Raw genomic sequence first — 26694 nt, forward strand, 5'->3', positions numbered from 1 at the left:
TTATTGTGCTCCTCTAAGAAAAAGCCAATCAAAATAAAAATCAAAGGGGACAAAGCAGCACATTCAAGTATCACTCAGTAAATTCACAAAAGACAAGCCAAGCCAGTGCAACAGCTACCTCTGTTCTTGAACTAGCTTCTGTGGGGAAACCAGAGCTAACTTAGAAAGTAACAGCAAAAAAGGGTGCAGATTTTCTCTTCAGAATATCCCAACTAAAAATTAAATACTTCTGCTAACCTTACTGACTCAGAATGATTTTTTTTAAATTGGAAATTATTACCAGAAATTAAGTTTTAGCAATGAGGAGCAACCTGCAAACCTGATTTGAGGAGCAAGTAAAACCTTCTAGAGGCAGAGATTTCATGCAGAGGCTAGAGCTGGATACCACTGTTCCTGGCAAAGAACAGAGGCACCAATGCAGGGGCTGTTGAGCTCAAGTGAACTGTGGGGGAGGAAAAATATAGACAGAGAAATGGAAGTTTTAGGATGTGGGAGGGTTGGCACATGTTTGCATGAACTTTCTACTGCTCTGTTAACCAGGCAGGCAGCACAGCCCATTCCCAGGGGCCCTATCAAACTAAGGTCTTTCCTTATTTTTCTTTTTTTTTTTTCTTTTTTGTTTTTATCCAGATGGCCTAATTTTTCCTTACAGGGACAGACAATCCTGCAGATTTCTTCCACATGTATCTTCTTATCTCTGGCTCTGGTGATGACAGCATGATGGCTACCACAGTGAAAAAGACACTTAAGAAAGATTTACCCAGCAGTGGAAAGGAACCTTTTGGAGGGAAAGAAAAACAAAACAACCAACTCACAACAAAACCCACAAAAAAAGAGAAACCCACAAACAAACAAACAGGAAAAAAAAGGGAGAAATGAGGGAAACACAAAGGAAACAATTTCCCTGCTTATATCCTCTCTAAGACAGCATTAGTACGTGGTCTTCAGAAACAGAGATACACGTAGAATAAAAGTCATTAATGGAACAAGTGGGCTCCTTGCAGAGGAACTGCATGCACAGAGAAACTCTGCCCCTCACCCTGGCAGAGTGGCTGTTCCTGAGGTGGAACTGGGCAGGGCAAGCATATGCAGGAGCTTGGAAACAGAAAGCAAAGATGTTCCAGAGCTGGATGTGGCCTCAGTGCTGGGGAGGAAGCCGCAGAGGTGGCTCTGTGCTCTGCCCATGACGTGCACAGCCCTGCTCAGAGCCTCCCCTCTCTCCTCTGACCTCAGCAACAACCAAAGGAAGGAGGCGTGCAGGGATCTGGGGAGGTGCTGTGATCACCCTGGGTGGAAATCCAGCCCTCCACCCAGGCCTGCCCCAGACTCCTCACACCCACAATGAGCATGGCAGCATCTCCAGTGGCTGCTGCTAACTGGGACCTTCATTTTGGGGTGCTCAAAACTGGTCCCAAAATAACAGTTCAACGTATAGTAAAGTTCAGTGACACAGCCCAGTAACAACCAAAACATTGAAACACACTATTATTTTAAAGTGTCAAACATTTAACAAGTATTTATCTTCTGTGGTATCAAAAGACTCACTATCCTTTACCTATGTCTAGCCCTGACACTACAGCTCTTTCCCACACTAAAAAAACTTAGATTTTGAAGATGGGGAAATTTACACTGTGATGAGCAACACCAAAACTTTCAGAGTGTCGTTGTCAACAGGAGTTCCCATTTTAGTCTGATTTTGAAACGGGTAAGGACAATGCAGATTAGCCTGCAAATCAAAAAGCCTCAGAAATCAACACTACGGGCCCACCACCACTTTCAGAAGTTATACAGAAGAGCTTTTTTACATTGTGATTAATAAAATTCATGCTTCATAATTACTTACAGATCCTGTGCCTCTAATACTGCTTATGGTTGCTTGAGGAAGGGAAATATGATCAAATTCCCAAGCTGCTTTTGTATGGATTTTGGTAAGGGCTGGGGAAAAAAACCCTCATCCTTGAAGAGCTATAGCAATGAAAGGGCTAGAGGTGAAGGAAAAGCTTTCCTGCTGTCACCAGTGGGAAACACAAAGCCAGGAAGGAACAGACAGGAGGTTAAGGCATTATCACAGACTTCTGACAACCCTTCACAAATGACCTTGTCTTGTAGACAAGAACATCTGAACACCACCAGGCACCCAGAAGAATGAGACAAGAGATCATAGATCTGAGGTCTTGAAACAGTTTTAGTATCATGTCCTCACTCTGCAGCATACAGAGGAAATCAGTTTCCCCTCCAAGATCAGACCCTTCTTTTGCAGCTCACCAACTTGCTCCATGTCTTTGTCTCCACTTGCTGAAGGGCTGAGACAGTGAGCAGTCAGAGACAGCAGATACCAAAATGGCTTCAGCATATGGAGCTGTACATTCCCCAGAGTCTCATCAGGAATTAGGGGTTTGATCCTGGGTTGCCACAAGTCCAGGTGACCAACAGTCTGTCAGGTGTGCACAAGGTGGGCACCTTCACTGTTCATGATATCATGCTATATTTGAAGAAAGACTCCTTCAGGGAGTGAAGTGTTGGCTTTTCCACAGTTCCAAGAGAGAAGTGAAGGCCACCAGCTCCACTCCTGTACATCTATCCCGAAGTGCTGAACACCTGCCTTGAACACAACAGGCTGCTGCTAGGGCAGCACACACCTCTGCAATTGCTGCAGAGGACTACAATCATAGATCTGCACAGAACACCATGCTTAGTTTTGCCTGATTCTGCCTGATTCCATCCTCTCCATGGAGTTTAATTTATTGTGTATATACATATATATATATATATATATACCTTTGGGGTTTGTGGCAAATTGGAACATACAGATTACTACTTTAAACAGGGTCTTTACCCTGCTACTCTTCCATGCATAGGCTTAGTCCTGTAGTGCTGCTTTCTTCCACTGCTTTGCTCCTCTCTGCCCCTCCCCTTGGCTCGCTGGTACTGCAGAGAAAGCTAACAGAGGCAGTCAATATGTGTTTTACCAGGCTGCCATTAGCATCCCCTTGGTGTACTCAGCTGTAACGATCCCCAGGCACCGTGCACCGTGTTCCATTTTTAGATCCACCACTGTCTCTGTAAAGCCATGAGCTCAGAGCTGGCCTTGCAACTTGTGGAACCTTAAAATAAAAAGCAGACCCCAAAGTGCTGAGAGGGCACTGAGGCTTCTGGGAGGGTAGATAACTCCACAAGCTATATTATCTTTTAACGCTGCTGCCAGATTAACAAAGATGGCAAAGTTCAGGCAATCTGAGCTGGCAGTAAAATTATTATTGCTGTTTTTAGACATGCTGAAAAGAAATAGGGCCAGTCTGTAAAATGTCCCAGTGCATAAAATTCAACAGGTACATTTCTGCCTAATTTTGGACTTTGTGATTTCTAATCCCCGTGTTTGTCTGCGACTGACTTTTCCTCCAGTTTCCTCTTGCAATTATAGTGCATATGAAATACTTTTTCAGACCAGAAGCAAGGTGTGAAAAATCCCATTTTGTGAAAAAAACACTGAGAAACATCACATTATGGGCTAATTATAAGTGCTCAGAATTAAACTCCTTCTAGAAGTTGGCTGAAAATTTGGTTTCATAAACCTGTTTTGTTAATGCAGATGGTGAGCTATATTGCACACCTATGAAAGAGGGGAATGTTCAGGGGCCCATCTAAACTAAATTCCTTTGAACAGTGCAACCAGCTCATCTGAAGTCCTTCAAAATGATAAAATCAGTAAGAACACAAAATATTCCTGAGCCAGCAGCAAGATGAGAAATCTTCTCCTACAATCTGAGATTAGGTATGGAAACAATACAACCATGGGGGGGGTTAAATGTAGAGCAATTATTCATTCCTGGTGGGCCTCTTAGTGTCATGAAAGAACTTGTTGAACTTTCTAGTATGGTAAAACAGACTCTAAATACTGACAATAAAAATAAACCCCTATGCACCCTTCACAGCGCACCTACTCCTCACATGTACAACTCTAAATGAGATACATGCCTTGTAATAACACCCACGAGTCTAAACCAGTGCCAATTGGTTATCTATTTTTGGAAAGATATCAATATTTTCAAAGCACAAAGCACATGCAGATCACCAATCATTAGCAGTGATGTAAAAATACCAACATCAATATCAATAGACTGGTGGTGACAGGAAATGCAGCTGGAAAACAGTACAATGGCAGGCTAATTCAGTGCATTCACAATTTATCTAGATACAAACATCTCACAATAGGCAACCGCAGACATGCTGTTAACCCTCCCCCCTCCTACTAGCCTTCAAAATTCAAACCTGATTCAAATCACCTAAAACATAATAAAAGAAAAAAAAATGTTCATTATAAACATAGCAAACCTGCCCCAAACTCTTAGTTTGATTTAAAATGAGATACTCACCTCTCTAACAAATAAATTTTCTGCTTTTTGTTCTGCATCTTCAGGTACAGAAGGATACAGTGTCCTGATTTCCAGTGAAATTGTGTCTATCTGACAATAAACAAAAAATATGTAATTTAGTCAAAGCCAAACAGAACAGCAGTTTTGTCTCAGGAAGAGGTTAAGAACCTTGTTATCATGGCTTGCATTTTTCACTTTGTCATGCAGCCAACATGCATGCATACCAACAACTGCAACCCAGCTCCTGCCCACACACACTATTCAATACTATCAGCTAAGGCATTAATTACAAGCAAGAACAGTGTTCAAGTAGATTTCTGGGAAAAAAACTGTTCCAAGCAAATTTCCTCCAGTCTCTGAGGTTTCTGATAAAAAAAGTCAAGTCTTCCTTACATCCTCTCCCAGAAATACATGCCAAATCCAACAGTGATACTTGCTTCCTCCAATTCCCTTCGCCACCTCGTGCCTTTTTGGCCAGGAGTGTGGAGACAGAACTAAAAGCTTTGACTCTTTTGAAAGGAGGTGAGAGGAGCAGAGTCACCCCAAGAAGCTGCAAAGGCAGTGCCACAGGACAGCTCAGTGGCTGGAGAAGAGGAGAACCAGGCAGCAGCTTCTTGGAGGGACATTCCCACCTGTGAGCACAGGCAGAAGGACAGGGCTGGCAAGGGACTCCTGGCACTGCCTGCAGCCTCTTCCAGCCTCAACAGCCTGCACAAATTAAACCCTTTTTTCTGAAAGCAGCTGCTGGCTGAGCTTTTGTCAGGCCTCAGAGCAGGAAACCACAGAGAGAAGTGGATCTCCTGAAGTTCTCCACAAGGAGCCAAGCTTCTCTTGGTTCCCAGCAGGCCAGCAAGAGGCCAGGGCCACCAGCCATGCCTGTGTGACCCAGGGCCCTGGGCTGGGGCTGGCCAGGGCAGCCACTTCGCAGAAGGCTCACAAGAGGAAGCTTTGGGGTATTTTCAATTAACCTACAGATCTGTCCCACTCATCTTCTCTGCCATAACAGAAGAAAGCAACCAAAATCAATGCCCTGCAGCCCAGATTATGCTCTCAGTTACAATGGAATAACTCTGTCATTCAAGATAGCAAAGGACCGACAGGCAGACAAATCTGGCCTCCCAAACACATTTTCTCTTCCGTTACTGAAAGACCTGTGATTTCCAAAGGAAGGCCTGTGGCAGACAACTGTTTTAGTATGAAGAATCCCTACATACTAATACCATGAAGCAGCTTCAGTACCTACTGCATCCCTGGAGGCTCTCCTCCACAGCCTCACCCTCAGACTAAAAGGTGATATTTTCTCGCTATAAATTGAAGCATCCAAACTCATATTATTGACTGTATTTTTCCTTAGAGTTTACAGGAACCACTCTGATTTCCCCCCATCACCTTCCACATGAGTAGTTATGAAAGAAAGGCACCTATCACTCAGGCAGAGACACCATGGGATTCCCCAGACTTGCTGTTTCATCTGCAGAGCTCATGATAAAATATGATTAAACCATGGCTCACACAAAAAATGGTGGCCTCATAGACACCAGAAAGTGAAAAAAAAACCCATTGTCCTGACAAACTGAGCAGTTTCCTAAATGTGGGTTCCTGGGCTCTACCCAGTGGTGTTACCAACGCCTGCATGAAGTGATTTACACAATCTTTGAGCCAATGCGTAAAAGAGACAGAAGACAGAGAAGTATGAATTTTCAGGCCATGCTTAGTAATAGATGTCTGAATTCTTGGTTGGTTAGGGACTTCCCAGCAGTACCCACAGTCTGTGAAATGCACCTTATTCCTTTTACTTCATACATACATAACATTTCAAGTGCTAAGACAGTAACTTTTTTCAGGCAGTCATAAGAAGACACAATCCCTGAGCACAGCTGGGAAGCCTGGGGTGCCCCTGTGGCCCACGATAGGGAGCTTTTCCCAGGGCTGGGCCCTGCAGCCATGGAGCAGCATCCTCCCAGCACACACAGCACTGCTGAAGATCCACTGCTGCTCCCAGAGTGAGGCAGCGGGGGAGGCCACAGGAGAGGAGATCTAATGCACCCTGTACCTCCCACTGACCCTGGCATGATGGTGAATAAGCTTCAGAGTGACCTGTTTTGCTTGCCCACAGCAAAACTTGCCTGCTCCACGTATTGCACAGAATCTGCAAAGTTTCCAGTATCTTTTTTATAGGTAAGACATGCAGCAAGTCAATTTTTTTACCTAATACAACACTTCTTGTCAATTGATATGAACACACTGACTGAGCTAATATTTGTCTTAGTGGGGCCATTGTTCCTCCCTCTCCTACACAGCCTGTTAAAAATACTGTAGCTGAACAAGAGAGGTAACCCAAGCCCACTGTTCTACCCATTGTACATTCCCCCACTGTCCTTCCCAACAAGACTGCACTTGAAAGAAAGAAACACAGCCCTGCAAACCTGAGAAATCAGGTAACATGGGGCTTGTGGCCTTTGTAGACTTTGACAAAGAATATCGCAGGTTTATTTACAAAGAATTGGGACGTGGAAAATGTTGCATATTGTTATATTTAAACTTGTGTTAAAAACTCAAAGCACTTCCCTTCTGAGAACTGGTTATGTTTAACCACTTAGCTGCAAAAGCTTGGCCACAAAGGCTCTTCCTGTTCATAGTTGATTACTTCCAAAGTTGAATGCTCTTAAAGGCTGATCAGGCATGGCATTATTCACCAAAACTGCTTAATTTAGAAAAGAACTAAATTTCAACAACAGAATATATGCTTCTGAAACAGTCATCCAAAAAATCAGAGATTTTATTTAGAGAATTCAGTATTTGTAAATGTGCTGTGAATTCAGCCTAATTTTCTAATGTTTAGGCAATCATGGCAATTGTTTGCTTAATCCAGAGACCAATTACCCTCTCATCTATGCATGCAAACTGTGGTAATCAAATAATGCAGGTACCAGCCTAAAGCATTCAAGTCTATAATTCTTCTGTATTATTTTTATTTTATATAAATATCCTATATCTAAACATGATTTCTAGCACTGCCAGGCGGTCTCATTTGCATAAGCTGGTGGCCCCAGGTGTTGAATGAGTTATAAGGTGCAATTTCACTTTGCACCTTCTCTTGCCACATTCACCTTCTACAGTGAAACACAGAAGTTCATACTGCTCCTTCTCAAGCACTGATTAGGAATAACATTTTCAGGCAGTGATGACTTCCCAGTGCCATGGTGAATTAAGCATTTGAAAACGGAGCTCAAACTCCATTAGCCATTTCAAACATTTTCAGTCTAAATCTATTCCGAGCAGCTTTTAGTCGGAAGGCACGTTAGCAGTGGTTAAATCTTTGGAGGGATGCATCAACAACAGTGATATTTACTTCCTGCAAAGGCCGCCCTGAGAGGCCTAACCACACTCGGGCTGACACATTCCTCCCTGCTAACGCTCCAGTTCAAGCTCTCTAAGGAAAAGCTGCTCAGCCCCACGTTCATCCAAGCAAACAGATCTGCCTAATGCTACAAAACATGCGATGACACAGTCCATCAAAATAAAAGAGAAGGCCAAGATGCAACTGTGCTGCAGCAATGTTGTGGTGCAGAGGCTGCTGTGGTACTGACAGGCTGCAGGCACAGACCTCACCACCTGCGTGGGGCAAACAGAAAGGAAAGCAGGAGCAGAGCACATTTAAAGGACAGATTTTGCCTCATCACTCCCGGAATCACATGCAGTGTGAGCAGCTGTGCTGTGCCCACAGCTTGCTTTGCTGACTGTATTAGCTCTCTCTAGTTAAACAGTTTGGAGTGCCTCCCCAGGAGCCCAGGTACCCCTCACTGTGCTGCCCTGCCAGCCCACACAAACCTGAGAACCACAACCCCATTAATCAAGAGAGTGATGGGCTCAATTTCTGCTCCTCTGAGAATGAGCAGATACTCACGAGGAAAGGGGGAGCTAAATCTTGCGCTATTTGAAATAACTCACAATTTCACCACTGTAACTCTTCTGATCTTAGAAATTAGTCAGGTTTCCAGGGGTTTTTCCAAGGAGGCTCCAAAGCCCACACTTCCAGCTGCCCCTATGGCACACACGTTTCATGTTAAGAGGCCATGCCCTTGATGGCTCTTGCTGCCTCCCCTTGCAGATGCATGTGGTTCTGTTATAAACTTCTGTATGCAAATGAACAACTTTTGTCCCTGCACAGTGTCTAGAAAGCGGAGGTTTCACAACTTGAAAAACAGGGAGATTTTGGCTTTTGTTCAGAGCTAAAATAAAGAAGCTGAGAAGCCTGGAAATAATCACGCCTGCAGTGATGGCAAGCACAGCAATTTCACAACTCAGCCCCTCTTTTTCTAAGGCCTCCGTGATGCTTGGAGGGAACAGAGCTCCCAGGTGGGCTACCAGAAGCCCAAAGAGTCATGAGCACACCAGAGTGAACTTCAATAGCTTTTGCATTATTGCAGTCAAGTTTTGCCATCTTACACCTGTCCTAAATTTAGGCAATGAGTTCTTGTTTCTATTGCAGGTTGAAAACTAGGCATTCAACCATATTTATACAAATAGTTTAAAAAAGTCTGAGTTCTGCTTTTCAAACAGATTTAGGAAACTCATGCATGAGAAGGAGGAACAAATTTTCATGACCCAGAGAGTTTAACATGCTTTTATACTATATAAATATAAGTGACTATTAAATACTTTCATCTACCTTTTAAAAACAATTAACTTATATTTACCAACATATCATTAACATATTTAGTTACTAAACCTCCACACAAGAAAAGCCATTAACAAAGGAGTGCTGAGCCTGTTGCCACTCAGGAAGAGCAGCAGTGATTTTAAGCAGGACTTCAGATGCTGGAGATTTGAAGAGAGACAGCTGGGTGTTTGCTAAATTTCCAGAGGATGGAAGAAAAGATAAAAAATACCTAAGAAAGGATACAGCAAGTATTTTGTCTGGATATATGACAATGCTTAGGAGCAGAAGTACAGATGTATGACAACAAATTCAGGTAACACTAAGATGTCAGAAGTTAAAGGTGGGAGTGAGACCAACTTGAAGGAAGGTGTAACACTTCCTGCATGGCTTCCTTCATGGCAAACACACAGCAGAAAAGTGAGAAACAGGAATCTCAGACAGCAGCAGTTCCAGGTGTCAAGGAGAGTGCAGCCAGGTTGGGGAACAGAGGGTGAAGGAAGCACAGAAACCCAACGGTGGGGATCAAAACTACCAGGATCATCACCAAGCTTTTACAAGTACAACAGAAAGCCCATCAGCTCCCTCTCACTACCACTAAGAAGTACAATATAAACTCTGTACTGATGTACAGAGTGTACTGATGGCTGCAGAAATTTCCACTGGCCATTATTTCACAGCACAGCAACCAAAGGGAAATTTGTTCATGGGACCCAGGAACAGGTGAAAAATGAAGCTGAGCTGACATGCTTTTTCTGAAATGGAAAATGGACCTTGGGCAGGCAAATGAATTATAAGGAAGGAATAGCTAGGAAAACAAGAAAGGGAACTGATGTGAATCAACTCCTTTTTTTTATTATTTTTATAAGGGATTAATAAGCATGGTTACAAAAGAAGTGAAATATCTTTTCCATTACTGGAATAAAACCAGAGAAGGCATCTGTAATGTATACATCTTGTACTCTTCTGTGGAGATGCAGGAAATGGAGGAATATGGTCTATCAGGCTCAAATTGGTATAAAGAATTCTCTGCTGCTCCACAGACTTCACATAAGATGTTGGAAAGGACCAACAGAAGTCTTGTGAGAATAACAGCATTCTCTTTGAATGCAAATCAAAAAGAGATATAAGTCTGCGATTAAAAACCAGCTACATTAATTAACCCATAACTAACACACGTGGTGAACACGATAGATCCAAAAATAGGAAATCATTATTAGAAGAGAATTTTCTCCTGTTTTCACTACTTCAGGCAATGCTTTTGGTTGGAGTTTCACTCTGAAGAGACTTTTGCCCATAGGATGTGCTCGCCCACAGGCCCAAACTGGGGCTGTATCAACACTGACACACAAAATCTGCAGCAAGTGTAATCATTGGGAGTTAAACAGAGCTGGCCACCATTTCCTCAGACATTATCACATTAAATCCCACTCAGAGCCAGCCTGGGCACCTCCTAATTCAGTCAGCCATGGATCTCTTTCTACTCAAATGGCTGACCCAGACTTTTGTGCTCAGGTAATATTTCAGCAGGAGGGAGCAGGACTGTAAATAGATACTCTGCAACTGGAAAATCTGCCTGGGTCGAAATCCCTGCAGCCCTGTCTGGTGATATAGGCTCTTGCCACTGACACTGACTTCAACAGGAGATAACAAAGATGAGAGAGGTTCATTGCAAGGATGTGGACCCTGCCTACCATGGCCTTTGCTCTTCTGTGAGTACAGACCACCTCTACCATGCAACTACCTCTCTTATCTGTCTTAATCTATTTTTTCTTATTATTTTTCAATTCAAATAGATTATACCAAATAGTTGCAAAGCATAACATAGAGGAAACAAAATAGAACTAGATACTAAAATCCAGACAACGACTGCTTGAAATAAAATGAAAATAAGGGTATGAAAATGTGTTTGACAGCCAGAGGCCTTCAGCAGTAGGACAAGATTCTTCTTTCACTGAAAGGATTTGCTCCATGGACTTGAGCTCAGTTGCTCTAAATCAAAGGGCTCAAGGGCCTTGTGACAGCACACAGTATGCGTAGTCAGCTTTGTAATGCTAAGTTTCAATTTCATAAATTGACAAATGTGCAAAACGGATAAAGGAATTAACCATAATGAGGAAATCTATTCTGTTTAGCTTCTCTCAATCCCATGAGCACATTAACTCAGTTAATGCCACCAAGGAAATAGAGCCATTTAGTAAAACAAAGCAGTCAATTAGATTAAGCTGCCCTCCTAGGACAGTAGCAGTGCCATGAGCTGATGGGAAAGGCCCTCACAGAGCAGTTACAACTGGTCACAAATTGAAATGTCTTTCCATTAGAGAATGCCTGTTCATCAAAACCTAAATGTTATACAAAGATAGGGTGATTTGCAGAAGTTGTTGTTTAATGTAGGCAGTCTGCCCATGCACTTGCCTGGCCCAACACCTCCCCAGCCCCTCTTCTGAGCACCCCAGCACTGGCACTGGGGAGCTGCCCTGGCCTCCAGGCCCTCAGGGGCTTTGCAGTTTGCCAGGACAAGCACAGGGGAACCAGCATGAGGTCAGGCAGCTGCATGGCTGTGGGCTCAGGGATCCACTGCTCCTCAGTGCTCCACCAGGAGAGCTTTCCACAGCACCAGAGACTGTCTAGTGGCCAAACACATCAAACAGAACACAGAACAGAACAGGATCAGAAGTCACAGATTAAATTAGACTGTAACAGTAAGGAGAGATTCTAGGACTGGCCAAACTAATACTGTGCTGAGCAAACAGACAAGTGTACATTATAGCATACCATGTTTAGTGAGTTCCTGAAATGTATCTGGGAACAACCAGGGCTTCAAGATTTATCTAATACTGAGCAGTAAAGTCATGAATATATAAATGTCAGAAGAAAAAAACCCTCAAAAGCTAAGTGAATTTGGTGAGAGGGAAGTATGGCATTATGCATGAGTTAAGAAAATCTTAGAGAGCCCTTGGACAACTTCTGGCTCTCTCTTTAGCAATGGAGATTAAATCAATGAACAGAACAAACCTAAGCAAAGGAATAACACGTATTTGCCTTGTACTTACTGAAAAGTCATCATCAGGGAATAATATCAGATCCTTAAACTGGCTGTCCCCAATATTTTTTTCGATTTCTGTGATAACAGCTTCATAATCCAAAGGCTCCAAGAGTTTGGGTTTTTCCTGCTGTGGAAAGAAAGAAAAGATCAGGTATCTCTCTACACACAAATTTGCTTTCCTCCCCCTTCATAAACTGAGATCTGTGGCATTTTTGCTTTCATACATCAAGGCAGGAAAAACTTCTCCTTTCATTCCATTCTGCTCAGCTTGTTGCATCTGAGCTCATGGATGAGAGTAAGTGAGGAAGTTGGGCCACTTGTAACAGCCACTCTCCATCTCAAAACTCCACAGCAATCTGTCAGCTCATTAGAAAGACTGAAATCACCACATTAATTTACCTGGAAGTCTCAGGAATTCTCTCTCTCTTTCTCCATAAATACATCAAGAAATTTGATGGACAAAGTTTGAACTGAACATAGACAGGACTTTGAGCTAATATGTTTCAGAGTAAGACACCTACTTATTTCTTCACTGTCTTACACAATTCACCTTTTGAACTGCTGGCAGCTTGTGAAAGCAACCATATTGTTTTACTTGGTAATAATCCAAGGTCATTCTCCTGGGATAAACTACCTGGCATCCACCCCTTGGCTTCTCTTGTCAGAAAGCAGGACTAGTATCATCATAGCAATACCAATATTGCCCAAAACAGCAGTGAATTAAGAAAGCACCACAGGAAAAAGTAAAGTAAAAGAGAAGCCTGCCCAACATGCTAGAATACATTAAACAAATGAAGGGTCATGTGCTAGAGTGAGAACATTTGCTCAATTCAAAGATGGAAGCATCAGGAAGAGTGAATGAGAAAGGGCAAGAATTGCCAGAAGGGATGGAAAAGAAAGAGATGACAGAGAACAAGGACACTAGTGGAAAGCAAATGCAGAAACATTTACTCTCTTAGTCTGATTCAAAAGTGGATGGACATAGACAAGTAGTATTTTATCCATTGTTCTTTCACTGGGCTATTCAGAATTACATAAAATTTCCCTCTGTCTTCCCCAAATCTAAACCAAGGTGTATTGAAAAAGAAAGCTTTGACATCTCCATAAAAAAAAAATTCCCCAATGAGATTGTCCATCATATATGATTTTACTTATCTCATTCATGTGTGGTCCATTATATCTATAATGATTCAAATGTGATAGTCCCCCTCCCTTTTGACTTTGCCCTAGAAAGTTCTTGTTTATTCTGTAATCACAGTCATCTCAACATTTCCTATGAACATTTTTTCCGTTCTATATTGAATCCAAGATTCCCCTTGGCATCAAATGCATCTATGAAAAGTTTAATTAAGTATCAATAACACAGCCACACAGATTAAAACACAGGAATATACATGTTCTTGGAAAATTATTCAATTGCTGAACAGCTGATGCAAGAATCAAAATAACTCAGGACTTCTGCAGGTCGTTACTTCAGCTCCCTGCTTAAAGCATCAAAGCCTCACCAAAGTCTGGGAAGGCAATTAAAAAAGTTAGAACTGCTCCTTCAGCACTTCAATCTATTGCCTCTCTTCTTGATCTATTAACTCTCACACTCTCATTTGCACACTCAAGAGCAATAAACTTTCAAAAATCATTACTACTTAGCATTCACAGGCCACAAACCCTATCTACTGATGCTGAGACATTAAAGGATTGTAAAAGACAAGCAAGAACAACACCTAACAGTAACAAATTGAAGAAAACCACTTTAATGTTTGATTTAGATTCTGCAGCAGGACTGGATCCTGGTTTTGTGGTATCCAGTTTAGACAAGGAGCCCTACTAGGACCTAAGACTTCATATGAACCCAGCCACATCACCTTAAGCTGTCCCAAGGCAGTACTCAGCCCTGGCCTGCCCCAGCTGACACAAGGATCCAGTCCTGCTCAAGGAGCTCTTGGGCTGAGTATCAGCCATATCCCTTAGTGAGGTCTCTCTGTCGTTTGCTGACAGGGTTCCCCACAGGGACTTAATGGGGTTACTTGGCCACATCACCATACACAGCTTGCTCTCATTCCCTTCCAAACTGTGTTAAGTCACTGCAGTATCTTTTTGACAGGAGTTTCAGACTTTCTGTCATTAAATCTGCCTTGCATCTATTTATTAAATATTACTATATAAACATATATTTCAAGGAGTTAAAACCACAAAGAGAAAACACCAGTGCACACTGAATGTACCATCTATGCTGTTCAACTGATTCTGGTAATGATACCTAGGCCTGAACCAAGTTCACTCAGTTCAAGTGCAGCAGAAAGCAAACTTGTAGTAGTGGAAGTACTGTTATCTTCAGTAGGAAACCTTAGAGCAACATTTATCAGAAAACTCAAAGTAAAAGTGAAAGAAATACATGCACGGCCATTTGGAAGGTACCAGTGCTTCACACAGGCATTTTTCCTGTGTAGTGGTTTCACTAAAACATGAACATTTTCTGAAGAAAACTTGTGACATTGACTACACCCATAGCCCTCCCTTCCCTGAGCTCATACTGGCAGGCTAATGATTCTGCAACAGTCTCAACCCTTAGTAAGACATACGCCACTGAAATCATAAAATGTCTGCTCTTGAAAACAAGACATGTGTCAACACAATCTTAATCTTGGTCAGATGATCCTTGGAAACATCATGAATGTCAGTTATCAAAATCTCCTTAAACATTAAGCAAACAAATGACATGAGTAGTCACCTTCCTATTGAGGTTGTAGACAAGGGAAGGGCTGGGAAACCCCAGAAATCTTGGGACTTCTCTTAATATATGGGGAAATCCCATAAAAATGTGTAGCATTTGCAGGTTTTCTACGCCTGTAGAAACTGCCCTTTTTGCTGGTGCTGGTAGAAGGAAGAGGTATTCCTTCTTCCCCCTGGAAATCCCAGTAAGGTTGGGGTGAACGCAGCTACATCCCCTTCAAAATTAATATTCTGCAGATGTTGGGGTGCAAGTGGAGGCAGGGTAAACTACATCACATTGCCCTCTCTTTGCTCTTCAGAGATTGGCAATGCTCAGAAAGCCACTGCTGAAAGCTGCTCAAGCACTCCAGGGGAAAACTTCTCCTTGGCAGCTGAAGGTCGTTTACATGAGACAAAAATACAACTCGAGAAAACCCCCAAGCAGAGGAACACAGCAAGGGTATGAACATGACAGTTCCCACAGCACTAATTCTCCTGCTCTCAGTGCTGCAAAGGGCAGGATCTGATGGAAGCATTTTAACAGATGTTAACAGAGAAATCTTTGGAGAAACATTACACATCTGAACTAAATACAAGTAGATATGACGTTATCAAACCTACTGCAAAACTTTTCAGTCAAGCATTTCAATATTTATGGTGATGTTTTCTACTGATGCAATAAAAATTACATTCTTCCTTCCATGTCAGTACAGCAAAATCCTGTGTAAAATGCACTACTGTATTATGCCAGCTCCCATAAATCAGAGATGCAAGTAATAGCTTATCCTTGTCAATACACTGGCTGCAGAGATAATGTAGTCCATTCCTGCCAGCATCAAGCATGATACTATAATAAAAGTGATGCCTCTCTTCATCAATTCTGCATGTTCTTACAGACATAAGACCCTGCTCTGTGTTCACTGACTCCCTCCTTTGCAGAGCCAGGGCTCTGGACTTGGCCAGGCTCAGCAGTGCAGTGCTCGTGCTGCAGTTGTGATGGGAAGTGGCAGCTGGTTAGTTAGCAGCTTATCTCTGCTGCTGTGGGCTGGCTGCTCGGGTCTCCCTCCCAAGCAGACAGAAGCAGTGATGTTGGGATTAGCAAATTTCTCCCTGCAAGCACTAGCAGAGATCTGTAAATGAGTGGGGCTGATTTAAAGCTAATTTAATAACCACAGCACTGCCTCTTCTCAATTTAACTTGTCTGTTCTTTTTGGAAACAGGCCAACCTGGCAAGCTGTGCCAAAATTGAATTATGCTGGCTTGGATTTCTGTAATGCTTTTTATATTCTCCATCTCAAGTGAGTAATGAATTTAGTTGTGCTGAAATGGTTGTGAATACATCTAGTAAAAAGGCACTCTCCAACTCCTCACCTGCTACAACATTCTCAGCAGTACCATTTACTTCACACCCTGACAGTGTAGTGTAGCTTTGTATGCTGCTGAGCCAGCTTTTCCACGCTCTTTTTTGGAACACTGAAGAGATTTTAAATCAGAGCCAACACCATAGGAGGACAATATCGTTTCACAGGGGTGAAACTGCCCAGATTCCACCAGTGATACATGACTTCATTGCCACCATCTTCTGGACTAGGTAAAAAAGGATTATATTTCCCAGCAGTAATTAGCCCAAATATCCACATAAATGATATTACAGAATCAAATATGGCACTTGACTTGCCTCCAGATGCACAGACATTGTGCACTGATGCTAGTACCCATCTTTTCTTCATAATTATATCTCATCCTCCTAAAGCTGTGTTTCTGTGAACACTCCCTGAAGGATGAAATGATGTAACAGGCCAATAATCTCTGAACATTCATCCCAAGAACTTCTCCATTCTAAAAATAACCTAGACTAACTGCTATGGTTCTCTAATGCTTTAATGTCACATTATTCTGACACCAAGTCATGAATATCTAAAATTTATTGAATTTAATAGAGATTGTTTAAATTACTTTCTTCTCTTCCACACACCAGGATGAAAAAAAAATAAGGAAACAGATAAACAGAAAGAAGTTAAGTTGATGGACTTCAGTTACCCCAACCCTATCTCTGTGACAGGAGGATCCATGTTCATAAAGAGAGTCAAAACTATTGTGATGGCCAGACTGGTCTAGATCAAGCAAGACTCAGATTTTAGACTTCATCCAAGCTATGGCTTGTCAAAAATGACAATTCATCCTAGTATACATTTGAAACACTGAAACGGTCACTTCAAAGACAAAGGGCCACTCACAACAGCATCATCTTCCATCATTTTTTAGACTTCTTAATGATATTATAAACCAAACCCTATTCCACCAAAACTCACAACAGCAAATTAAACTGCTTTCTAGGATGACACCAATGTGAAGTGTTTCTCACACTCCTTTGTTCTTCTTTTTCTTTCCCCAGTTAAACACTGTGTCTCTGACACCTCTTTCTATGTTTTCATATGGTTAATACACATAGTTAATTATATTCCACCAGGGCAGGCCAACTTCAGCTGAACATTTCTTTGCCAAGCCTGCCCAAACTGAAGCTAAAGAACAGCCAGGACTCCATGACTTTTGGAGAAAATGTAGCATAGAGGCTTTTTAAAGAATTTAACCCTGTCTCAGATATGCCAATGATCCAGCATGCCCAGCAGTTCTGAGATATGCTGCCTGCAGCTGCCTGAACCCTCAAGAAGCTGAAGCTATAAAACAATTTGGGTTTCACTGAGTCACCAAAACTTTTCCACTTCTGTAGGGCCGATGTATATCTCTGTTAACAGGGCAGGAGATCAGTTTGGTGCCCGGGGTTAATTCCATGTGCAGGATATCTCCATTGGGTGCCTCTTTTCCCCCAGCAGGTCATGGGTGAGCAGCCCAAGACCCCGTGTGCTCCTGGCAGGGTCCCAGGGCACTGTTTGTATCCAGGAGCACAGACAGCCACTCTGGCACTGAGGTGTCCCCAGCACCCCCGAGCTGGCAGGGACAGGAATCACCCACTCAAAATGCTTCCCCCTGCTCCCAGCACACTCTGCATCATCTTAGAGATTTCCTCCAAGGAAAATAAGGTTTGTATTTCGAGCACAGGGCAGGCAATTCAAGGTCTGCAAAAGGTCTCTGGGGTATGGATTGGGGAGCACAGCCAGAACCAGCAGGCAGACGGTCCCTCCTTTTGATTCAGATCTCCTCCTCTTTATGACTGCTTGGCCTGTTCTGTATATATTTACAGTCAACAAACTCTCTGGCCACATTATAAAGGCTTCTTTTGGCTCAGTATGTGATCCACAGTCAACAAATTTATTAAAATTAGTGGTACAAAGAAAATTTTCTTTGACACACCCCCCTCCCACCTTAAAATACATTAACTTGTCAGGTCCAAAATGTTTAATTTGTCATGACTTTCAGTAAACCTCAGAGAAGTGCACTTGGAAAGAATCCACTCAGGGCTCCACAGCACAACTAATATACTCTTCAGTGTCAGCACTGAAGCCAACGTGCCAATAAATTTCATTAAGGGGATTGCCAGTTCCCACACGATTCTGCTACAGAGAAAATCACAGAGAATTACAAAGAATCTAACCCCCAATTCCTAGTGACTCAGAAATTACTTGCCAAAATGCTATAGAACCCATCAGCTCAAACAGAGCAAAAGAAAGTAAATCTGTTGAAGATCCTTCTGGGAACAATAAAAGTGAAAATTTTCATTCTTCAAAACCTCTTTATTTAAAGAAAATTCTCATTAATACCAATAAGTGACCTGCTTGACTAAATGAGACTTACTTTGCATAAATACAGCTGGGATAGGATGAATCCTAACTGCTTACACTACCATTGTTTCGTGGATCACAATCTCTGTAAGTCTACTTTGTATGATGTTCCAGCTTTAAAAATTACTCTAAGAGAATTCAGCATGTCTTGAAAAACAGAAATGCTTCTCACGTGGAGGAGCTAACTCAAAACTTTCATGTGAACTGATGGTGCAGCTGGAGCCCTCAGTGGCACGGGGAGCTGCTCCAGCACGGCGACCGACCAGCGGCCAGGGCTGCTCAAACCACAGAGCTCTGTTCTCAGGCAACTGGGCGTGACCCACCCCTAATGCCTCTTGTTTCTCAAGACAGAATTTGTCATCCCTTTCATTATGAATTTTGAGAGCTCCAGCCCTCATAAAACGTCCTCCCTCATGGTTAAACTGTGGAAGCCACACAGGGCAATGGGTCCAGCAAAGCGTCCAGCTTGGGGGGGAGAGGAGATGCTTTGTGCAGTGTTCGACTTAGTCATACACATTTCCTGAATTCTGTTTCCCAACCATTGTGCACCTGGCATTGCAGCCTTGTGCAGTGCCTTCAGCTCTGGAATGTCAGTACATGGGCATGTCCATCTTCATGGACTAGCACTTGTCCTTTTAGACAGTTGAGAAAATTATCAGTACAATCTGCAAAAAACATTCAGGGTAACAAGGCAACAACTTACTCGTCCTCTCTGCTGAAACTCTTGAAACTTTCTCTCTTGAAACTCTCCTTAGGAAGGAGATTGAAAAATTTCATTTAATCATATAAGTACTAAAATCAGCCACTGACAAGAAAGTGCCAAGTTTTAAATTTGGATTTAACTGGTTAGCTTTTCAAAATGTCAAGAATAACAGCTTCTAAATAGTGAGGAATTCTGAAGCCTAAACTAAATATTTGCCCATAGGTCACCTCAGGGGAAAAACAAGAAAGTTTTGTAAAGCATCGTAAAGTTTTTTTTTTTTTTTAATAATTTACACAGACCTCTAACGTAGCAACACTCAGCCACTTTCTCTCTCCTTACCTGACCTAAGCCTGGAAAAAAACCCCTGCAGTTTTAGCAACAAAAGGCTTTCTTTGAATCTATCACACAGAATCTATTCATGAAGAAAGCAAGCAAAAGCCAAAGACACAATTCACTCCTCTTCATGCAGACATCTGAAGAGACAGGTAGGATGTGGTGGAAGGGGACTGGGCAGAGGGATGGGAACTGTGGGGGAGCAGAGAGGAGCTGCCAGCAGAGCTGGACTGTTCTGCTCAGGCACTTGCCTCGTTAGTGATTACGGCAGTCTAGGGTAGGAAAAGGGCATTGTCCTGTCCTGTGCACCACTAAGGGGACGCTGAAGTGAGTCTGGCTCAGATATGCTTCATGTCTGCTTCTTCTAGCACAGTCTCAGGTGGGCAGAGCCACGGCCCCAAGCAGAAACATTAACAAAACCAGCCTGCAAGCTTGCACACAGTGGATTTGACCAAAGCTCGTCAGCTTCCAGGATAAAGTTTATGTAAACAGCACTCCTGAATCTGTCGGTGCATGCGTGCACAAACACACACTTATGTATGTATAACTTCACACAGACAGGAAAATAGGCTCAGGAAAATCTACATTTAAAGAAAAGATGTGCCCAATTTTTGCCCTTAAGCAGCACTCCTAGCAGAGGTAGAAGTGCAGCTCTGACACCAATATCACCTACACAGCTATAATAGAAGTGGATGGAGCAATGGGCAAATTGATCCCCTCTGTGCAAACTGGATGAATTATGGAGACAGAGGGATCTACCCATGGTTATCTGTGTACAGGTTCAGAGGAAGAACAAAAAGAGGGATGTGCCAGGTGTTCCTACCTCAGCCACCCCTCCACCAAGTTCATCCAGCACAAGCCTGCTGCTAAAATGGGGTAGATTTTACATAACATTACATGCAGCACAGGTTGTCTTTAAAAGTTTTATTTACTTTGAAACTGAAGATTTCTTTTTAGCAGACTTTGGTTTTAGAGTACATAGAAGAGTTTGTTTTTCAAGGGCTGAAGGGAAAGCTCTCATGCCTGCTCATTAGATCACACTCTGATGCTAAAAACTTTGATCACTATAGTATATCTGATGAAGTTACAATGCAGTGCAAAGGCAAACACTCATTCTTCATTTTCTAATAAAACCTTAAATTTGGATGTATGAAGACTTAGACCTGTCGACTGAACAAACAGCTGTTTTGAAAAGGGCTCAACCACTTCAGAAACAAAAACAACTAACAAAAATGTTTGCATTAGCTCTAAATAAACTTTTCAAAGCTATCATTTAACTTCCAGAGTACTGAATAATAAGTCACTGTCCCATGGGGAAAATCTCATGTATGGTGTTCTGCTTCATTTTGCTCAGTGAATAACCCTCTTTCTCTACCTGCACTATGGTTACTCATCTCTTCACAAGTAATAGGTATTTCTCATGCTACATAGCTGAGTAAATGATTGTCAGTATTTCCACAGAGGCTCTATCTGTAAAAATAACATCATCAGAACATGACCACCATAAACTCAGCTCTCACAATGACGTGAAACTTGTAATTGTTTCCTTGACATCAACTCCCCTCCCAGTCAATTAGCTGGCTATCAATGCATTTACACACACAGGATGTAAATGAGAGCAAAATCTGGTCAACCACACTGAGCTCAATCATCAACCGACCGTCAATTAAAGCTAATCAGAGAATGATCAGTCTTACAAAAAGAGGAGCTTCCAGCAAATAATGGGAGTCCATCTACAGAAAACACAGGTCTAAGAATAGTATATGAAGAACTCACTCTTGGAGTAAGGTCCCCATACATAAAAACCTTTACAGCTGCAGTGAGCTGACATCACTTTGAAATCTGTGTGGAGGTGCAGAGGGCTGATGCATGAAGGAGAGATTGGCTGCTGGTTGATAGCAAAAAGTGCCTGTAGGCCAAAGATTTAACATGCTCCAATTATAAAATATTGGGCAGAAAGACACAGATTGCAAGGCACAAAAATAAAACCAAGTGTGCCTGCATTTCCTAGGGGCTAAACAAACTACTGAGAAATACATCTACAGATATGACACAGTGACCCCATCTTAGTCTATCTTATGTTTGAAAGGAACAGAAATCAGCACAGATTCCCCTGCAAAGCTGAGCTATGCTGCTGACATACAGCAGCCATCCACGTCAGGGGAAGTGCAGCTTGACCCACAAGCCTCGGATGGAACAGGCTTGTTTCTTTTTGCCAATTACAGGCAACAGGCACAGGGTTAAAATGCTCTACATTTTAGGTTTAACCACAATGCATTGTTGATATTTCTATTTGGCACCACTAAATTGAATGCTCAGTTTCTGTTATCTGAGGATACACGCAAAAGGGAACAAATACATTCCTCTATCTGCAGGCAGGCTGCTGGCTTATTGTTACCATTTGAACTTTATTTCCAGCCATCCTCTCCTGTAAGGCTGCAACCACTTCTGGTGAGCACTAATAAAATACAGTCAGGATTTGTGCAATAATGACAAAAATTCCTCCTCACCAGGATTTAAGAGGATAAGTCAAGTAAGCAGTGCTTACCTCCTACCAAAGCCTTGTGAACAAGCTGCACCAACTGCACATCATGCTTACTGCCAGGGTTAGATGCTTTCAGCAGCTGATTCCTGGGACTTTTGACCATGGAGCTCAAACATGTCATCTTTGACTGCATGCCAATAGCTCAGGGCAGCAGCAACTACACCGTAAAGTAGCCTTGTCAAAAATACTCATTTCCATGTAAAGTACCTATCCAAAAAGGCAGCTAGTCACAAGCAAAACCCAAACACTGCTAGATGAACCACAAACCGTCTTAACTGGTAACCAAGTGTTACAACTGCAAAGTTCCTTCTCTTCCTATTTAAAAAAGTTAATGAGAATACTCTTCTTGGTTGTGTTATCACTGATTCTGCTACACCAAACATGCAGAAAAGCCTCAAAAGAGCCCTCTGCACAGGTATGCAAACAGAGTAATTGGATGAACAAAACTATGGAAGAAAACAAAACACCTCTTGCCTTGAGGAAAAGGAGTCATTATCTCTTCTTGGGGAAGCCATTAAATGTTTTATGAGTGAAAGTGGACTTTCAAGTGAAGGGAATACACTGAAAACCAGTACCTGCCTAAGACTCCTCGGCAGCAGGGTCTAAGCAATTTACCTCTTGCCGTCTGCAGTTTAAATTTCAGTCAGGGAAGGTTGGGCACAATGCAGTTAATGTGAGCTCCCCGGGGCCCCACAGTGCACCTTGAGGAGGCTCAGTTCTGTTCCAAAGCCATCAGTGGGAAAAGCTGCTGTGCAGCCCATGGGGCAGAACCTCACCCTAGCTTTCCACCAAAGGTTCTGGAGCTTTCTCCAGGGGCTCCCTGTGCTGTCTTCCTCCTCCTCCTGGCATTGAGAGGTGCTCATCACAGATCATGAACTTTGAAAGAGCACTGAGGAACTTTCCACTCCAGAGGCAGCACCATGAATTTTCACAGAACTTCCAGGCACTTGCTATAGGTGCCAGAGAGACTATCAAACCCTACTGCTCTCAGTATGCTTCTGATCAGCAAGGTGAGGCTATAAAAGTTTCCCTAATGTGCCTGAGTTCTGGAAACTCCTGAACTCCCCGTGCTTCAGTCTCATTCTCCAGTGCTGAGTCCCTAATCACAGACTGAAGGAGGCTTGGTCAATCCCACATAAAGAACGAGCAATAAATCCTACTCTTTCCAAAGTGTCGTCCTAAGAGTGACCTGCCATTCCTTAGCCATTTCTCAGAAGAGGTGGAAGAAGGGTGCATACTCACACAGCTTAATCTGTGGATTTCTCCTTGGTTCACTCTCCTAATGGTCTTTCTCTTCCTCCGCAGTTCACTGGGCTCCCTTCTGAATCTCCCACGAAAGCTCATTGTATCCGTAGGAATTAAGCAGCCAACAAATATCTGTTTAAAAACTGTGCTCCTTTAACCTCCTTCCTTCAGCAGCTTCAGCACAACTGGAAGCTGCATATGCTGTTCAAGGGGGAAGTAGGTCTAAAACTTACATGCTGTATCCACAGTAACTGAACAGAAAGAAGAAGAAAACCAGCAATAACTCATTTCTTCCTGTGAACAACCTTCTGCTATTAAGGCAAGAGCGTCTCATTAAACCATAAATTCACCCAGTCCCCACCTCTAATGCAAATCGAAATAGGAAGTTGTAGAAAAAACTCTACAAGTGAACATCTATCTTTGTCTCTAAGACCATGACATCCTTTCTCCTCACCACCCTGCCGGATTCGAAAGCCAAAACAGCTGCACTCTTACTTCATGTGTGCGTGTGTGGAAGATAAAAAAAGTCATTCACAGAACAGCCATCTCCTACAGAGCCCCTCGGTAGCTGACTTGGACCACAGTGACAGGTTTGTGCTGCCAGGGCCCAGGGCCATCTCTGCTTTTGGGCCAAGGTAGCAGTTCCCCTTTCAAAATGTCGTGAAACACCAACAAGAGGAAGAACCCTGCAAATCCCTGAATTTGCAGACAGTTGCAAAAAGGGGAAAACAGAGAAATTAATATGCTAATGTCCAAAATACATTTTTGGCTTGTAAAAAACAGGTTTCAAAAGTGCTTGTAAGCTGCCAGCTAAGAACCTGCTTGCTTCACACCCTGCTCAGGAGAAGTAAAGCTGCCAGACTGAGCCTGCTCCCCACACACGGGAAATGCCAGCAGCTCCCTTTCCCACTGCCCCACACAGGGGCAATCCAACAGCACCCTGACAAGTCAGAACCCTCACTCAGTGCCTCAGAACTACAGGAGCAGTGACATAGCCAGTCAAATTATTCTTAATTAAGGTAGGAGACTCACCCCGTGCTCAGCTGCCTGAGGGCTGGCAGGGCACAAAGGTCTTTTAAAACTGAACAAACCCCCTCAGTGCCCACACATGTGCAGGCACACACACAGCCCCTTTTCTTCTTTGTTCCAGCTGAGGATTCATCCTGCTGCAGCAGCAATGCTGCACTCCCCTATGCACACAGCCCTTATGAGGCATGCATTAGGTTTTTATTTTTATTGAATATCTGTGTGCAGAGCTAGGACAAAGAGATAGCTTTTCTGCTTTCTCATTCTGTATTTTTTGCCAACTGGACAATAAGCATCATTCTCACAACTTGTTTGAATTAATTAATTACTCTGTTTGAGATCTGCAACTTTACAACTTTATCCTGAGTGTCTTTTTTTTTTTCTCCAACAAATAATTATGAGTTCTACAGACTCCAGGAACTCTTTCATACATTTCTTAAGACTAGTAACATTTGATCCAAAGTAACAAACATCTGCAGAGTTCTAAGGATTGTTCCATATGCTGGGTTTCCATTCCAGGAGAGCAGAGACACTGAGGCCAGCATGTTTGACCTGAACACTACAAAACCACATCCATCTGATCTGCTGCTTTCCTCTTCCCAAGTTAAAACGTGGTGCTACTCTTGAATTAACCCTCCATCTCATCATTATCTTTGTCATTCAGCTTTGCCTTTGAGAAGATCACCCCCTTTAAACTGAGTGCTTCCAGCCTGCTGAAACAGATTTCACTGTTCTCCTATTTAGTGATGAAAGGCATCTGTCTGGCACTAGGAAACAAAAAAGCCAACAGAAACCCTTTGCTGAGGTATGCAGACATTTCAAGTGGCTGCCAATATAAAGCACAGCACTGACCAAGCTGGAATCACCCCTGCTCTCTCTCAAACTACCACTCTACCTCTGGAGTCCCTGGTGCCTCTGGTGTAACACAGGGAACGCGGCTGCCAAGACCAGAGGTTAAATTTAATGCTGGAATCATCAGCTCTGCTGGCTTAACTTTGGGCAGATATCAGTTCCTCTCAGAGGAACTTATCCACTCCTTAACTCAACTGTCACAGAGGAGAAGCAGAGTTCCATCCCTCCTTTCCCTGGGAAGGCTCTCCTCAGCTTCCTGCCTCCCACAGCACAGAGGAGCCTTTCCAGGGTGCCCTTCACTGAGATAAGGGTCACGAGCACTTCCTGAAACTTTAGTGAACTTGTATTACTCCAAAATAATACAAAAGATGAACTTAGGTTCAAGTTTCCAGCTGGTCCTCATCCAGTTTACTCCACTGTCGTTTGTCCAAAAGATTTTCATTCCTAATGTTATTATTAATCCTCATTTATTGCCATATCTCTGGTAGACAGGTTTTCAGGAACAATACTAAAATGATTGTATTTTCTCAACACCAAGGATTAAAAGGTTGAAGCACTGGAATAACAAATAAGCTACAGCAGTCACACAGAGATATAAACCAAAATAATAGTAAACAACTACAAATAAAGACTCCACTTTCTTAGATCTGTTTTGGATGCAAATCCCTCTTGTAATGAGGAATAACAAAACCATTCAAATGTCTAATAATGCTTTGTCCTGTAGCAGAGTACAAAGAAAACTTCATTAGCATCAGTGTGACTGTAAAAGATTTCCTAATTTTTCCTCAAGAGTTCTCTATCTCTTCAGTTAAAGTCGCCAGATAACTTTAGAAGTTGATAAAATTGGTCACTTTATGTTAATATGAATAAAGATCCTGTGCTGATTTTAAATTCAGAACTATAATGTATAAGGTGAGAAGTATTATCCACACCTCAAGGAATTCCAAGAGGAGAGGTATTTGGCTGCAGGAAAACCACAAGCCTTGGTTTACATTTGTGAACGGCTCCACCCAATTCAGAGTCAAAATAAGGATGCTGAAGCCCTTCAAAAAACAACCCATTATGTCAAGTAGTCAATTAAGTGTTTGATTGCCTTCTGCTCTGCTTTGTGGGACATGTTCATCTGCTCCCAGCAGTTTTCAGAAATGTATGAATATCCAGAAGGGAAGAACAATGATATTTGAGATCTCTGCTCCAGTTAAGGACAAACTATGCATTCCTTTTGCTGCAGAACCACTAGCAATTAATTTTCCAACAGGGGTCACAAGTTCTTTAGTAACTTTTTAATTCCCTTTTCCTCCATTTCTTCTAGAGTTTCTCATTTCCCTTTTAGACCTATTCGTTGTCATGCTTCATTTACTTTAGTTTGAATTGTGATATACAGCAATATGTAAAAAAATACCATTGAACAAAACTATTTCACTGCTACAGTACATCATGTGATCACTGGAAAATGCATTTT

General features: G+C 42.5%; 1 protein-coding gene across 6 annotated transcripts in view; it reads right to left on the reverse strand.

The window, feature by feature from the left end:
• The window catches only part of DOCK10 (dedicator of cytokinesis 10), a 147148-nt gene that overhangs the window by 76779 nt on the left and 43675 nt on the right, over window positions 1–26694 (reverse strand). For 5 of the 6 annotated variants that reach the window (XM_063408200.1, XM_063408199.1, XM_063408201.1 and 2 more), the window contains exons 2-3: window positions 12087–12206; window positions 4374–4463 (exon numbers count right to left, since the gene is read on the reverse strand). In XM_063408200.1, the coding sequence (XP_063264270.1) occupies window positions 4374–4463; window positions 12087–12206 (210 nt within the window). The remainder of the gene's footprint in view (window positions 1–4373; window positions 4464–12086; window positions 12207–26694) is intronic. The other variant, XM_063408202.1, reaches the window with a different exon arrangement.

Source organism: Prinia subflava, chromosome 11 (assembly GCF_021018805.1).
Source record: "Prinia subflava isolate CZ2003 ecotype Zambia chromosome 11, Cam_Psub_1.2, whole genome shotgun sequence".
Taxonomy (NCBI): Eukaryota; Metazoa; Chordata; class Aves; order Passeriformes; family Cisticolidae; genus Prinia; species Prinia subflava.